Source organism: Nannospalax galili, unplaced genomic scaffold (assembly GCF_000622305.1).
Source record: "Nannospalax galili isolate Female #2095 unplaced genomic scaffold, S.galili_v1.0 scaffold207, whole genome shotgun sequence".
NCBI classification, from domain to species: Eukaryota; Metazoa; Chordata; class Mammalia; order Rodentia; family Spalacidae; genus Nannospalax; species Nannospalax galili.
In genome coordinates this window covers 7638878-7654281 of record NW_008358517.1, presented here as the reverse complement: position 1 = coordinate 7654281, position 15404 = coordinate 7638878, and the positions used below count along the sequence as shown (strand labels likewise).

Below are 15404 nucleotides of genomic sequence, written 5' to 3'. Positions count from 1 at the left end.
GATGTGAAAAACATTACCATTGAAATCTACCTGATGACTTTATATCCATGCTTAGATGCCAAGGAGCTCTGAAAGTAACCAACTGTGACTAGTAATAATCTGATCTCTAGAGATTAGAAAAGTATGTGCAAACATCTTAGTGTCAATTGCATTAAAAATTAAGTTTCTGTATGAAACTCTGTATTTTAATAATGAAATGGAGATCTTTTTTAAAGTTTAAAACCTCATTAAAAAAATATTTTACGTGATGTATTTAACAATGTTGGTATCATTTTGCTATATAAATCTGCCCCTTCACATCTCTGTATATTTCTAAGTTTAAGCCCCTTGAAGCCCAGAAGTGTATAACTTTGGAAAGACATTAACAGAAGTTAGACTATTCCCATATAGAAATAAAACTACAAAATGTAATAGAAACATAAAGAACCTATCTACTTTATTTGAATTAAGAAATTATAAAATAAAACCATCTTCAAAATATGTACACAAATGAAAAAAAAATCTGACCATACCAGAAGAGATTTGTCATAGGGTTTGTCCAGTGACATCTAGTCTTATAGTATAGCATTGGTTTAATAAAATATAAGTATTCAAATTCTAATATTCTATAATACATAGTAATAAACTGTTGCACCTGTGTATGAATTAAAGACATATCATATGAAATATTTTATTTCCACCACAAAGTAAAATTAGTGTTCTGACTACTGAACTCATTTTTTAAAACCCCTTATGAACAGTTTTAACAAATTGTCTTTAAGTTAATGTTCTAAGGTGGTTATTCCCAAAGTTTATGTGAACAAGTACCTTTGAAAACTCTCATAAATTCCCAAAGTGATCAAATTAAATTTTATTTTCAGTCCTCAGACACAGTTTTCAGGATTATTGAGTCACACAGGACTGGAAATCACAGTTCTAAAGTGGTTAGGAGAGGACTGGAGAATTCTATGAGAGGCAATCAGGGTTTGAACATTCCTATGCATTCAAGGGTCTTCCATAAACATTAGCACAAAAAGGCAATTACACCACCAGCTGCAGAAAAATCAGCACAAGCAAGCAAAGAATGCTAAAGACTGTTTCCTTTTTAATTACACAGAAGGATTCAATCATACCTCAAGAATAGGACTCCAATCAAGGACAGAAGAACTCATGAAAACCATTCCATTTCTTGAGACGGTGGCAGGCGAAGCATTGTCAATGTTGTGAGGTTCAAACACAATCTTGCAGTTTGGAGCCATGGGAATCCGATCGCCATTGGCCAGGGTCAGAGTTTTATTATCATCCAAAACAGAGTTTAGATTTTCAATCCAGATGGCATCAACTGGACCATCAAGAACTATCCAGATATGTTCCCCTAAAATACCACCCAGAGAAGAGGGGGAAAGCACACATGCACATAGGTGCCTAGGTAAATAGCTAGGAAGCTTGAAAAAACACTAGAATTGAATATAATGTCCATTAATTTTAAATAAAGCTTTGATCTTAATGGTGACTAAGTCCTATGAACACAAAGGACTCTCTAAGTTCTTTACATGGCAGTTATGCAAAGACTGTAATCAAATCAAAAACCCTTGGTTTGTTGGCCAAATGCTCATTAAACATCTTCCATATGCAGCACTGTTCTACGAGCTGTGGGAATGGTGGTAAGTGAGTCAGTGTTCTGCTCTTGGAGGGCTTATATGTTAAGGGGCAGAAATGACAAGCAGAAAAACAATAGAAGGTTTCAGAGAATAAAAGCAGGCATTGTTTCAGATAAGGTGGTCAGTGAAAGATTTCACAAATAGAATAAAGTGATTCAAAGATCTGCAGATAGGATTCACCAGTCTGGGAAGAGAAAGTGCCAAGACCCCGAAGCAGAGACAAGTGTCAGGTGATACAGTGGCCTGAATGTTTTCATCCCCTCTGAGGTCACTGCCCTTGTATAAGAGTGGGATCCCTCACCCCTTTGGCCAGGAGAGGATGCAGCAGTGAAGTTAGCAGATTCAGAAGGTGAAAAGTAAATGTCTGTCTATTATATTGAGTTCTAGCAGCCCAAAGGAACTAAGGGAAGATGCTCCAGGACAGTTAGAAGTCAAACTTAGCTGGCAAGATGGAAAGGAAGTGGTTCAAAAGCACAGCAGGAAAGATCAGGAGGGGATAGACAGCGCTAAAGAACAAATTCAGTTTTGTATATGTTAGCATGCAACAGAAATCCCAGGAGAGTTGTTCAGCTGTAAATTCAAGGGAAGAATCAGGGCTAGCTATTATAATGTAGAAGCCTTCGGCTTAGAGGTGGCATTTAAGGTCACAGGGCTGTGCAGGTTTCTTGTAGATGAAAGGGTAGAGAAGAGACAGGTCTGGGAACAGAGGTGACCCAGTCTTTATTTGGACTTCCTGCAGAGTCTCCACTGTTGCCCCCCACACTCTCTAGCTTTTTCCAGGCATCTCAACAAAGTGGATGTAGGAGAGAGTCAGTGGGATGAGGGATCCCTGGGACCAAGGGAAGATTCAGGAAGGAGGGTGGGCAACGTGGACAGAGGCCACTGAGGACAGCACTAGACTGAGAAAAGGCAATCTGTATTTGACAAGCCAGGAAGTCACAAAGTCCTTCCTAGTGTAATTTCAGGAAACACTGGGGACCAACAACATGAGTCACTTAAGGAGATAATTGGGGCTGAAGAATAATACACACAACAGGAGGTGCAATGGGAAATGAAGGTATTTGACCTCATAGTAGCCCCTCTTCATGTCCTAACTACCTGCCTCTATCACTCACCACCAACTCAGTGGCTCTAACTTTTCTTTGCAACACTGTGAATATTCTCTAAAATGAAATGCTTTGAGAACCCTAATCAAACACACTCAACTCGCAGTGGGTGTGAAACAGTGATCTCATCACAAGGCTCTTGAAAGAGAAAGCTTCCATCTCCTTTTTTAGAGGAAAGGGAAAAAATCTTCTCTGAGTAATTCCTGTAGATAAAATTTGATCACCATAACTGCATTTATACTGGGTTATTTGAATAAATCAGAAACGAACTTTTAAATATTTCTAGTAAAATAACAATTGATAATAGAAATATTTTCACTCTTTTGATAACAGATGTTAAAGGGATAGACTCCTGTCCTTCCATAAGAATTGGGATGGTGCTGCCTTAAACAATTGTCAGCTGGGCTCTGCTACCCAAAGGGAGAGTAGAAAGGACCTGCCAACAGCTGCCCCTCACTGTGCTCCTTCCCCTGTCGTTGTGACCTCCCTTTCTTCGATTCAACCATAGTGAGAGAACACAAGGTGCTGATACCACCTCTTCCAGCTGAGCATGCTAAGAACACTAGGTTCAGTTTGTACTGTCCTATGTGAGACACCATTCAGACTGAAGAGCTGACAGCCTAACCCAACACCAGTGTCCTTTTAAACAGATGATTTGCTAGCTCAATTTAGACTTCATTTTTGGTATATTCAATTTTCTGCCCAAAGAAACTCATTTCCCTCTATGATTTCATATATTACTATAAAAAAACCACCAGGTTCTTTGTAAGTAAAAGTAACATTTTAAAACTATTCAATGAACATACTTATGGTGAGTATATTCACTTAAAACTATCAGCCTTCCAGGGCTGGAGAGATGGCTCAGCAGTCAAGAGCACTGACTGCTCTTCCAGAGGACCCAGGTTTGATTCCCAGCACCCACATGGCAGCTACGAACCATCCTTAATTCCAGTTCCAGGGGAATCTGAAGCCCTCTTCTGACCTCCATGGCATTGCATGATATGGGTGCACTCACATACCTGCAGGCAATACACTCATACACATAAAATAAAAACAATAAATAAAATATTTTTTAAAACTATCAGCCTTCCTTAACAGATTTTTCTCTATTTTGTCATAAAATATCACTTGGATATATAGGAATTATTTTTCACATATTCTTTGAAAGGGAGGTGTTTAGGGCTGGCAAGATGGGTAAAGATTCCTGCCACCAAGACTGACCACCTGAGTTCAATCACTAAGACCCACATGGTGGAAGGAGAGAACCAACTCCTGCAAGGTGTTCTGTGACTTTCATGTGCACATCATGGCATATGCATGCCACACACACACACACACACACACACACACACACACACACAAAACGCACACAAAATAAAATGTAACAAAAATTTTAAGGAGGGGACTAAATACACTAATCAATAATTTCATTCTTTCAATATTCATAAATAGCATGCTGATTGTTTTTTACTTAGTCTTAGCTAATATATTAAATAGATAACAATGTTGGTTAGTATTCTGTACAGCCACCAAGGATTTTATTTAGAAGTCCATGTGAAAAATAATTCTCACTCTTACCTTTCTTGGCTTTCAGTGTTTTCCTCCAAAGGGTAGAAAATATCCCATCAGTCCAATCATTTGTGGCCACATCAAGCCGACCAAACATCTGTGGGGCAGTAATTGCTTTGGGGTTCATCCTCATTTCCCGGTGTGGTTTTCCACAATCTGTAGCAGGTGTATCCAAGTTTTAAACATCCCAGATGTGGCATGAACTAATGCAAGCATGGTACTAATTTGAGATATACTCTCAGCAAATGGTCAAAATATGGAAAAGTGTAAAATTACACTGAAAATATATGTCAAACCACATTCCAAGTTATAATTCACCTTGTTCTACTTTATTGACTACAACACCTTGTCTTCTACAAAAATATAATTGCATGTTGCCTCAGTGAATGAAAGGGACACCCTGCTGGAACTGTGAGGGTACTGGACCTTCTCAAAACTTCACTGCTCCAAGTAAATTTGACTTAGCACATACTAGGATATTGCTCCCGAAATACAAGCTAGTGCTGATATTCTTCCTCATTCATTTTTGAAAAGATAAACTACAAGAGTTTTGTAGAAATCTTGAACTATTTTGTGACCAATTTCAAGTATTGAATTTAAATTGCTTAGTTCTTGAAACTGCCACTAAATGGACAGGATTGTACACACAAAGGCTGTAGGCAGTTAAGCAGAAAAGTAAAGGAAAAGTCAAAATATAAATTCATAAAAGCAGATGCTGAAATACTATATAATTGTCTGAGAGTTCAACAAACACAAGCACATCTGTGATATATTATAAAAGATGTTATATTACAGTCCTTTATGATTATTGTTTTTATATGCCAACTTCACAGACCACAAGGTACCCAGATTAAACACTGTTTCTGGCTGCTCATGGTGGCACATGCCTTTTATCCCAGCATTCTGGAGACAGAAGCAGGTAAATCTCTGTGAGATTAAGGCCAGCCTGGTATATATATCTAGTTCCAGGCCATCTGTAGCTACAGGAAGATCCTGACTCAAAAAAACACAACAAAACAACAGCAACAACAACAAAAAAAAACCTACTATGTCTAGGTGTGTATATGAGCATGTTCTGGGTGAAATTAGCATTTGAACCTACAGGCTGTACAGCAGATTGCCTTTCTCAGCATATATAGACATTATCCAGTCTCTTGGGATTCCCAACAAAAAAAAAAACCAGTGGGACAGGATGAATTCATCTTTGTTTTTTCTCTTTTCCACTATTTGAGCTGAGATAACTGTCCACCTTCCTCAATCCTCAGATTACAATTTATGTCATCAACACCCCTGGTCTATGGGTATAGAAACACATGGCCAGCTCTCCTAGATCTGCAGCTTATGGACAGCAAGTGATGCAACTTCTTGGCCTCTATTAGCATGTGAGCCACCAATTACTAGAAATGTGTGTGTGTGTGTGTGTGTGTTGTGTGTCTGTGAGTATGTGTGTCCATGTCTGTGTGTGTGTCTGTGTGTGTCTGTGTCTGTGAGTGTGTGTGTATGTGTGTGTCTTGTGTGTCTGTGAGTATGTGTGTCCATGTCTCTCTGTGTTCGTGTGTGTGTGTGTGTGTGTCTGTGTCTGTGAGTGTGTGTGTATGTGTGTGTGTGTCTTGTGTGTCTGTATGTGTGTCCATGTCTGCGTGTGTCTGTGTGTGTCTGTGTATGTGTTCCCTCCTGGATCTGTTTCTTTGGAGAACCTCAACTAAAACTCCCCCTTAGGAAAATTTAATCATATTTCTAATTCATAGAAATTACAAAGCCAGTTAGGGAAATTATTTGCAGTATTTTATCATGCTAAAGTTCAGCCTAGCTACAGCTTTTGCAATAGATGACATCCAACACACTCTGAATACACTATTTTTTTAACCTAATCACACTTTACAAAAGGCCAGCAAAATCTTAAAGTGTTTGAATGGACCTGATCTTTTGTACATTCAAGAAAAACTATCAAAACTCATTTCATTAGATAGTAGGTAGTTTTATCATTTTTATTTAAAATATCATAAATTTTTATAAAAGCACTATAAGAATAAATATATCACTTTCATAATGTTGATTAAAGTAATTTTTCTTGATTCTCTTCATAGGGGTTTATTTTTTTAAGATTCATTTTTATTTACTTGTATGCAACATGTGTGTGTTCCAGAAGAAAGCATCAAATGCCCTGGAGCTAGGGTTACAGGCAGTTGTGAGCCACCCTACATGAGTGCTAGGAACCAAGCTCAGATCCTCTGAGAGACTAGCAAACGTTCTTAATCACTGAGCCATTTCCCCAGCCTGGGTCCTGATCATCCCGCCTTCTTGGGCTCTGCCCTGGCATGGGCACCTTTCCTTGCTGTCAGCTTCTCACAGAGCTCAAATTACCTCTCCAACCCCTTATCTTATTTTCTGTGTGGCCACCGGGTGATCTATACACTTGAGTGATAGTGCTATTTCCCAGCTCAATGGTTTCCCACAAAGCTCCTCACACCGTTGTTACTGTCCTAATTTAGGATCCTATAAAGACAGAGATGGAAACAAGGACTTGGATACTGGTAGTTTGGAATGAGAGGACAGAAAAGCAGAAAAAATCAGTAAATAGTGTGTTGCTATACTAGTTAAACTTGTAATATACCTCTGAAAGATATGAATGGGACATTGGCCATCAGCTCTTCTCCCTTATTGGTTCAAGGATATAGACGTTTCAAGGCATTAATTAGCTATTCCTTGAGCCAGTTTCCATCTTCAAGCAAAGTTCTAAGGCTAAAAGCTACAAGACATTTCTAGAGCTGGAGTGGAGCCTCTTCAACACAGGCACATCCACATCAAAGGAGTATGTCACTGAATGCCAAGAGTGAGCACCTGCCAGAGCTCCACACCCAGCCTCATCACCCCAAGCCCCCCACCACTCCACAACGAATTGTATCCCATCCATGCCTAAGCACTTTACCAGTGTATCATGAACTTCCCTCTTCACGTTCCTCTCTTCACAGGCTCTCCCTTCTGCTAGGGATGTCTTTTATCTACCAACTCCTCAACACTTAAACCCCAGATGACGTAGCACCTACTCTCTAAGACTTCCCATAACTCCTTAGAATTTATCTCATCTCCTGCCTTACTCACAGTGTAGTTCAAACCTTCCTCACTGAAATTTCACATCAGTTGTCATAGCTGTGTCCATGCCTTCCTGCCACATTGTTAATCTCTAAAAGAACAGATACACTTTTTTAAACTTATTTTCCTGCTTCTAGTACAGAACCTGGCAGAGTTACAAAGTACAGAATATTAAAGACAATTAATGAACAAATGCATGATGAATCAGCAAACAAATCTCATGCATGGGTCATGCACCTCTTTAGCAGGAGTTCCACTCAATTATCTCCTCCATCTTTTGGATCATTAAACTTTTCAACATGAAACAGCATGCTATTTAAAATAGTAAATGTTTGCTCTATGTACCAAAACCAAGAGTAGCTTAATGAACAGCAAACCATCTAATGATAAATTTATCTTTTTAAGGAACTTCTCCCAAACAACCAATGCCAAATGGATTACATAATTCAGATGGAGCATACATAATGTATCTATATTGTTTAATATTCAGCATTTCATTTTGTTAAAGTCATTGCACCAGATGCATTTGTAGTTCATTGTTAACAGAAAATAGTTTCAACTGCAATAAAAACATTGAGCACAATTGGGAAAACATCATCATTTAAAAACATCAAAATCCTAAACAGAATCTTCATAGCATATATGAAGAGCCATGTAATAAATAATAAATGCTGCATATCTGAGTTCAGTTTGGAGGAGGGAATAGCCAGCAGCCACAGCTTGTCTCCATCTGAAGACATTCTGGCAGAGTCTTCACAAATGGAATTTACTTTATTCAATAACCGATGGGAATAGGACCAAATGTAGCACATGGAGACCCCTGGGTAGGTATCGGCAGTCTCCAGCAACAACTAGCGGTATACCAGCATCAGTGCACTACGCTCCATCAGTTAGTTACTAGAACACAACAAACAGCACCTGCATCTGCCTCCTGAATACTGGGATTAAAGGCGTGCGCCAGCACGCCCGGCTAAGTCTTAATCTTTCTTATCAAATAACAGCCTCCTTTCAAATTCAACATGAAAAGGAACTTAAACAGGTAAACATACAGCACAGTAAAAACACCACTTAAATTTTTTTCTTTCTTGAGGCCAGGCATTGTAGCACAAGCCTTTAATCCCAGCACTTGGGAAGGCAGAGGCAGGCATATCTCTGTGAGTTCAAGGACAGCCTGGTCTACATAGTGAGTTCCAGGACAGCTAGGGCTACAGGGAGACCCTGTCTCAAAAAGACCAAAAAAAAAATTTCTTTCTCTGGTCCATAAACATAATATGCTATTTCTTAAATGGTCCCAATTAGCAGCAAATTTTAATTCCTTCCTTTTAAAAACAATGTATTTGTCTCTCTGCTGTCATGTCTCTCTTGGGAGTTCAAATATGTAACAACTGTTGAAGTGTGTCACCACAGCAATGAAATTGCTGTTCCATACCTGCCATGGCTTTCATCAGGGTATGGATGCAGGTGCTTTTCCCTGCTCCACTGGGCCCCAGGGTCATCATTCCGTGCCTCACCCTCTGCGTTTCAAACAGCTGGATGACTTTCAGTTTCCAAGGATGATGGTTAATTAAGCCAGCTTCTTCAACCTGAAAGACAACAAAATACCCATGTAGGACAGCACTCACAATGATCCAGACTTACCGATGTGTTTAAAAACACATGGTTGCACATTCTTGGTCAAGGCATTCTGAGACTCACAAAAATATAGATTATTGTCACAGCCAATGGTTGCCTCCCAAAACAGGAAGGACATGAAGGTAAGACCCTATTGGTAAAGACAGGATATACTTTGAACACAAGACTTGGAGCAATTGAGCTGAAACTGACCCGGAAGCTTCTTCCCTGAAGACTAGCTCTCACTATATCAGAGAATACTATGCAAGCTGCCAAAGGAGGAAACTAATCAGTGGTCCTGCCCAGCTATGAAGCATACCAACCACAATAATGACTGGTCCAGCAAATTATCTCTATTGGAGCAATAGTGGCACTTTTATCTTGGGGTAATCAATTGTTGTCTAATTGGACTTAAGGCCCACTCAATAGGAGGGAATTCATGCATGGTACTATATACATAGCCAAGTACACATGGCTGGAAAAGTCACAGACTCTAGAGGAGAACCTGCCTCTATCATTTTCATAGACCAAATTAATTTCTCACTATATTTTAAATATGTATTCTTGTAGTGTACAAGCAAGTATACCTCCCACTACTCATCAAAGAAGCCTCTTTTTTGCAACAGATGGAGATCAGTACAAATTTCCACAACCGGTCAGAATACAAAGAATAAGTGATTGTGAGGTACCCAGCTCTAAGTGATACATCTACACTGCACCCTCACGGAACACTGGGGAAGAGGAGGCAGAGAGATTGTAAGAGTAAGAGGAAGACACCTGCTGCGAGTTAATGCATCCTAGACATGACAGGGGAGCTGCATCCATGCAATCGCCACAGTATGGCAGCCTAACAAGATCTTCGTGATGACAAAGCTAGTTGATATGCCAAGGCGAAAGGATGGAGGAGGAATGTCATGGGGTCCCACCTCAAGATGAAGAGCTACAGGCAATCAGTGGATGTTGAGGGAAGGAGACCCAGTTTTCACCGGGACTAGTTTCCTGAGATCCTGAGATGTATTCCAAATGGGCAGCCCAAAACACAGGTATACACAAGCACCAGTAAACGGGCTCAGTGCGTGTGTGTGTGTGTGTGTGTGTGTGTGTGTGTGTGTGTGTTTGTAACAATAATGATCACAGAAAAGGCTAAGAAATTGTGAAAGAGAGGAAGAGACAAGTGAGGAGCTGGAGGAGTGGGAGGGGTGAAAATAATGCAAATACAATATTCATGTATGAAATGCTCAAAAAATATATGAAGTTGTTCTTGACAAAAGAAAAAAGAGAAAAAAAGAAAAAACCACTGAATGTAGGGTAAAGGGGAAAAATGGGAGGTTAGTGGCAAATGACTATACAGTTTCAGTTTGGGAAAGATAAAAGCATTGTAAGGATGGACGGCACAGATGAACCCACAGTAGAGACTCAGCAATGTAAAAGTACTAACTCTAGCCAGATTGCATACTTCACAGTATTTAAAATAATAAACTGGATGGTGTGTAGTCAGCCACAATAAATTAATTTATCACACAAACATGTATGCAAACAGACAAAAAACAGGCTAACGTAAAATATTACCCCAAACTAATAAGAAACACCTACATATCTCTTCGGAAATTGACTTCATTAATGCTAATACTTTATTAAATGTAAAACCGAGAAATGACTTAAGAATAAAGAATTAAATGTGAAATGTATTTAGAAGGGTGATAATCATAACCAGAAAAATGCACAATATGTCAGACTAATTAGAAGTCTTTACATTTCCAGCAGTCTCTATACTGGCTATAGTGACATGTATGCATAGTCCTCATCTACCACATACACAGAGTGTAGAAGTTATCCTGTATTTAAAACTGTCCTAAGATTAATCTTCAAAGTAAGATGGTGAGATTACTATTATTAAAAGCTTCACTGTAAGGGTAAGAAAATTGAGAAGCAGAATAGGCTATGTTCTGAGAGGTTCAACTTGTAGTTATAAAATTGGAATCTGTCCAAAGAATCCGCTCTTAGAGTCAGTGACTCTTTGTATTGTTTTCTTTGTTTCTCTTTCATTAATTTCTCCTCTGATTTTTGTTATTTCTTCTCATCTGCTGGGTTTGGGTTTGGTTTGTTCTTGCCTTTCCAGAGTCTTGAGTTGTACTGTTAAGTCTTTTATATATACTCTTTCTGGTTTTTTCAATGTAGGCACTTAGAGCTATAAACTTCTTTTTTAGGACTGTTTTCAGTGTGTCCCAGAGGTTTTGTGGTGTTGTATTTTCCTTTTCATTTAGTTCCAAGAATACTTTTATTTCCTTCTTAATTTCCTCTTTGACCCATTCATCATTCAAGAGTGTGTTGTTTAATCTCCATGAGTTCATGTAGCTACTAGGGCTTCTCCAGTGTTTATTTTAAGCTTTATTGCATTGTGGTCTTCTAGAATGCATGGAATTATTTCAAGTGTTTTGTATTTGTTGAGGTTTGTTTTGGGTCCCAGTATGTGGTCAGTTTTAAAGATACTTCCACGGGTTGCTGAAAAGGAGCTTGAGTGGACTATTCAGCAGATGTCTGTTAGGTCCATTTAATTCAGATGTCTCTCTGTCTGTTTACAGTTTGTCCAGCTGACCAGTCTATTGGAGGCAATGAGGTACTGAAGTTTCCTACTATTACTGAGCTGGGGTTAATCTGTGTCTTAATGTCCTGTAGTACTGTTCTTATGAAATTGAGTATGTCAGAGTTTGATGCATATACGTTCATGATTGTAATATCTTCTTGGTTAGTTGCTCCTTTGATCAGAATGAAGCGACCCTCTTTATCTCTTCTGATCAGTTTTAGTTTGAAGTCTATTTTGTCAAATATTAGGATTACAACCTGCTTGTTTCTGAGTACCATTTTCTCAGAATATTTTTTCCATCCTTTTACCCTAAAGTATTGCCTATCCTTGTAGGTGAGATGAGTTCTTGGAGACAACAAAAAGATGGATTTTCTTTCTTAATCCAGTCAACTAGTCTGTGTCTTTTGACCGGAGAGTTCAGGCCATTGATATTTAAAGTTATTATTGAAAAGTGTTTATTGATTACCATCATTTTAATTTCTGTTTGCATTCTTGATATAATTTTGTGTTTCCATAACCATACCTTCATTTAGTTTCTTTCCATTGCCTCTTAGGTATAGTCGTCCCTTTCTTCAGTCCTTTGTATTGCTTTGAGTAGTCGCTGTGGGGTTAGTTTGGTGAACATGAATTCTTCCAGTCTATTTGTGTCATGGAAGATTTTTCTTTCCCCTCACCCATAATAGACAGTTTCACTAGATAACATTTTCTGGGTTGACATCCATGATCATTTAGATCTTGCTGTACTTTGGTCCAGGCCCTTCTGGCTTTCATAGTTTGCAATGAAAAGTCAGCTGTAATTTGAGTGGCTTTTCCTTTATACATGACTTGTAGTTTTTTCTCTTGTAGCTTTCAGTATTCTCTCTTTGTTATGCACATTTAGGAATCTGAGCCCAAATTATCCAGGTCTGAGGTAGACTTACAGACCAGCCATGAACTCACCGTAAGTCATGATTTTACTTTGACTAAAATAATTTTGAGTTCATGAATGCAATAGCTGTGTCATGCCTTGAAGATCATATTCTGCAACGCTTCTCTCTTTTCTGCTTCTAACCCACAGCAACTCCTGGTTAACCTCAAAGGGTCACAAAACAGAAGAAAAAGATATGAATGTTGGGAAGGGATTGTAAATGTGAGCAGGTTTGACAGGGTAGGAGGAAAATAAGGCTGAGAGTGATCAGAATGCATTCTACACATGTATGAAATAATGAGAGAACAATTTTAATCATAAAAAGTAGTAAAAATAAAACATTTGGATAACAGTCATGCATCATTTATATGATGTATTTCTCTTCATATTTTTCAGGTACTACAAGTAACTAAGTCATGTCATAAATTACTTAATATTCAGCTTTTTAAAGAGTGCTGCAATTTAATTTAGCCAAATTGAAGAAGAAAACCTTTGGAGAATTGATTATTACTCTTTCTTGATCAAGAAATTCAAATTCTAATGTATTAATTTTCAAAGCAAAAATATACATTAAGTACTACCATGTTGGAATTATATTGCAAATATTTTCAAGGAAATAAATTGTATGTTATAAACATAAACTAATTACCACATCTTTAAAACAATATTTTTCCCAAAACTCATCTCATAGTGATGTAAATTGAGGCGCCAGGCTTACACAGTTTATTTCCATTCATAGGACGACTCCAATCAATTAAATAGTGAAAACCATGCCTGATGATAGACATAATACAGACCAAAACATCACAAGTGACCAGGGTGGAAGAGTGAGCAGAGAGGGTCAAATAACAGTGCTGCAAGTAGGGCACTGAACCAGAAGTCCTGAGACAGATGGCAGGGCAAAGAGCAGGCCAAACGTACTCCAGCAAGGAACCACATGAGTTTCTACAGTCTGTACTGACCAAGCACATTTCCTTTCTGAATCTTGTGTGGGATGGTTTCCACCACTGATGAGGCCACTTGGACACGACTCCTTGTACATATGACTGTGGAAGGTGGGGAGACTGTGGCAGGAGGATCTCTGTCAATGGCCCACAGCAACATCTTTTTAATAGCTGTTCTCAGAGATCACAGGTAAGGGTCTGGCAGATCCACTGGATTCCCACCAAGCAAGCAAGTCAGACCCGAACTTGGTGCCCGCGAAGTACTTTACCTGTTTACTGATTGCTGCTTCCAGCTCAGGGTAACCTGCCTTGTCCAAAAGAATATTTGGGAAGAGGTCATCAATCAAACTCAAAAACAAGGGCTCATCTTCATCAATCTAGAAAGAAAAGGTAAATAAGATGAACAATTTGAAAATGTTCAACACAGTACTGAGTGACCATTAATAGATGAAATATCACCTTCATCAAATTTGAGTAATATGTTATTCATATTTCCTGTAGATTAAAAAATTAGGGTGATGAGAAAATAGAAAGAAAATATGACCTGCAACTGTTCCATAAAATACCTAGTCAAGGTCAGTAGTCTATAATTCCTAGCTTACACTAAAAAGAATTATTTTAAATTAGAAATAGTAGGAAATTCATGAATCAGAATTTTGTTTATACTTCATTTTGAAACAAAAATATATCGTTTTATCAATCTTCATACAGATTCATTGATACTGGACATTGATTGCCAGTAGTTACTACAAGAGTGAGAATTTTTTACATATTTGTAAAATTGGATAGAACTTCCTCCCTTGCTCAATAGACTTTAAAGAAAGCAAGATTCTGACTCTACAACACAGAAATCATTTAAATCATTTGTAACTTTTATGTGTATATTTTTAAAAATTCATTCCAATTCCATTAAAATAAAATATTTCAGACTAGATGGGCACCATCAAAAAGAACTCCTGAGAAAAAAAATGACAATTAAACAATTTAAACTCTGTTCTCTAGGACTTTGTCCGATAATTAGGCATACTTAAATGAGCATTTTGTTTGTGTATTTTTAAGATTTATTTTTTTTAATGCATGCATGGCTTATTTTATTAAGAGACATAAACACAGTAGCAAGTTAAATAACTTTAGCTGGGCTTTGTAGCCCAGAGCTTTGATTTCAGCACCTGGAAGATGGAAGCAAGAAGATCAGGAGTCCAGAGCCATTCTTGGCTACATAACCAGCCTGGGTTATGTGAGATCCTGTCTCAGAAATACAAACAAACACACAAACAATAAGTTAAATAACTATCCTTAAATTTAATTTTATTATTTTTTTATTTTTTTTATTTAACAACCACATGACTAGAAGAAGCATTTCATTACAACATTACAGCTTTAACATATTCAGTAACACATTCCAGAGCAAGGATACATTTCGTTAAAAAGTAGCTGTGACCTGGGCCTGCACCACCGGCTAACTCTCCTAGCCTGCACTACTATTCTCAGGCCTCTTGGGCTAAGTCTATAGCACAGCCCTCCGCGCGCCGGGACTCCCTAAGCCACATTCACCCTTCCATCCCTCCCGCCATTCTATACTCCTAGTTTGGGCTCTGTGCCACTCCTAGTCTTGGGGCCCCAGACACCTGGGGAACTAATACTGCTTCCTGATCCTTCTCATCTAGACCAACACAGTACCGTTCTTGGGCCCCAGGAGCAGTGCTTCTGGTCCTGGCCCTGCCCTCACATCTCTCTGCTTCCCTGGGCCTACACCAACTTCTAACTCTCCTAGCCTGCACTACTATCCTCAGACCTCTTGGGCTAAGTCTATAGCGCAGCCCTCCGTGCCGGGACCCTAAGCCACATTCACCCTTCCATCCCCCACACCGTTCTATACTCCTAGTTTGGGCCCTGCGCCATTCCTAGTCTTGGGGCCCCAGACACCTGGGGAACCAATACTGCTTCCTG

General features: G+C 38.7%; 1 protein-coding gene across 1 annotated transcript in view; it reads right to left on the bottom strand.

The window, feature by feature from the left end:
* Dnah5 (dynein axonemal heavy chain 5) overlaps window positions 1-15404 on the bottom strand; it is a 410943-nt gene that overhangs the window by 163478 nt on the left and 232061 nt on the right. Inside the window, exons 40-43 of the mRNA XM_029557990.1 lie at window positions 13724-13831; window positions 8838-8991; window positions 4325-4471; window positions 1113-1354 (exon numbers count right to left, since the gene is read on the bottom strand). Of these exons, the coding sequence (XP_029413850.1) occupies window positions 1113-1354; window positions 4325-4471; window positions 8838-8991; window positions 13724-13831 (651 nt within the window). The remainder of the gene's footprint in view (window positions 1-1112; window positions 1355-4324; window positions 4472-8837; window positions 8992-13723; window positions 13832-15404) is intronic.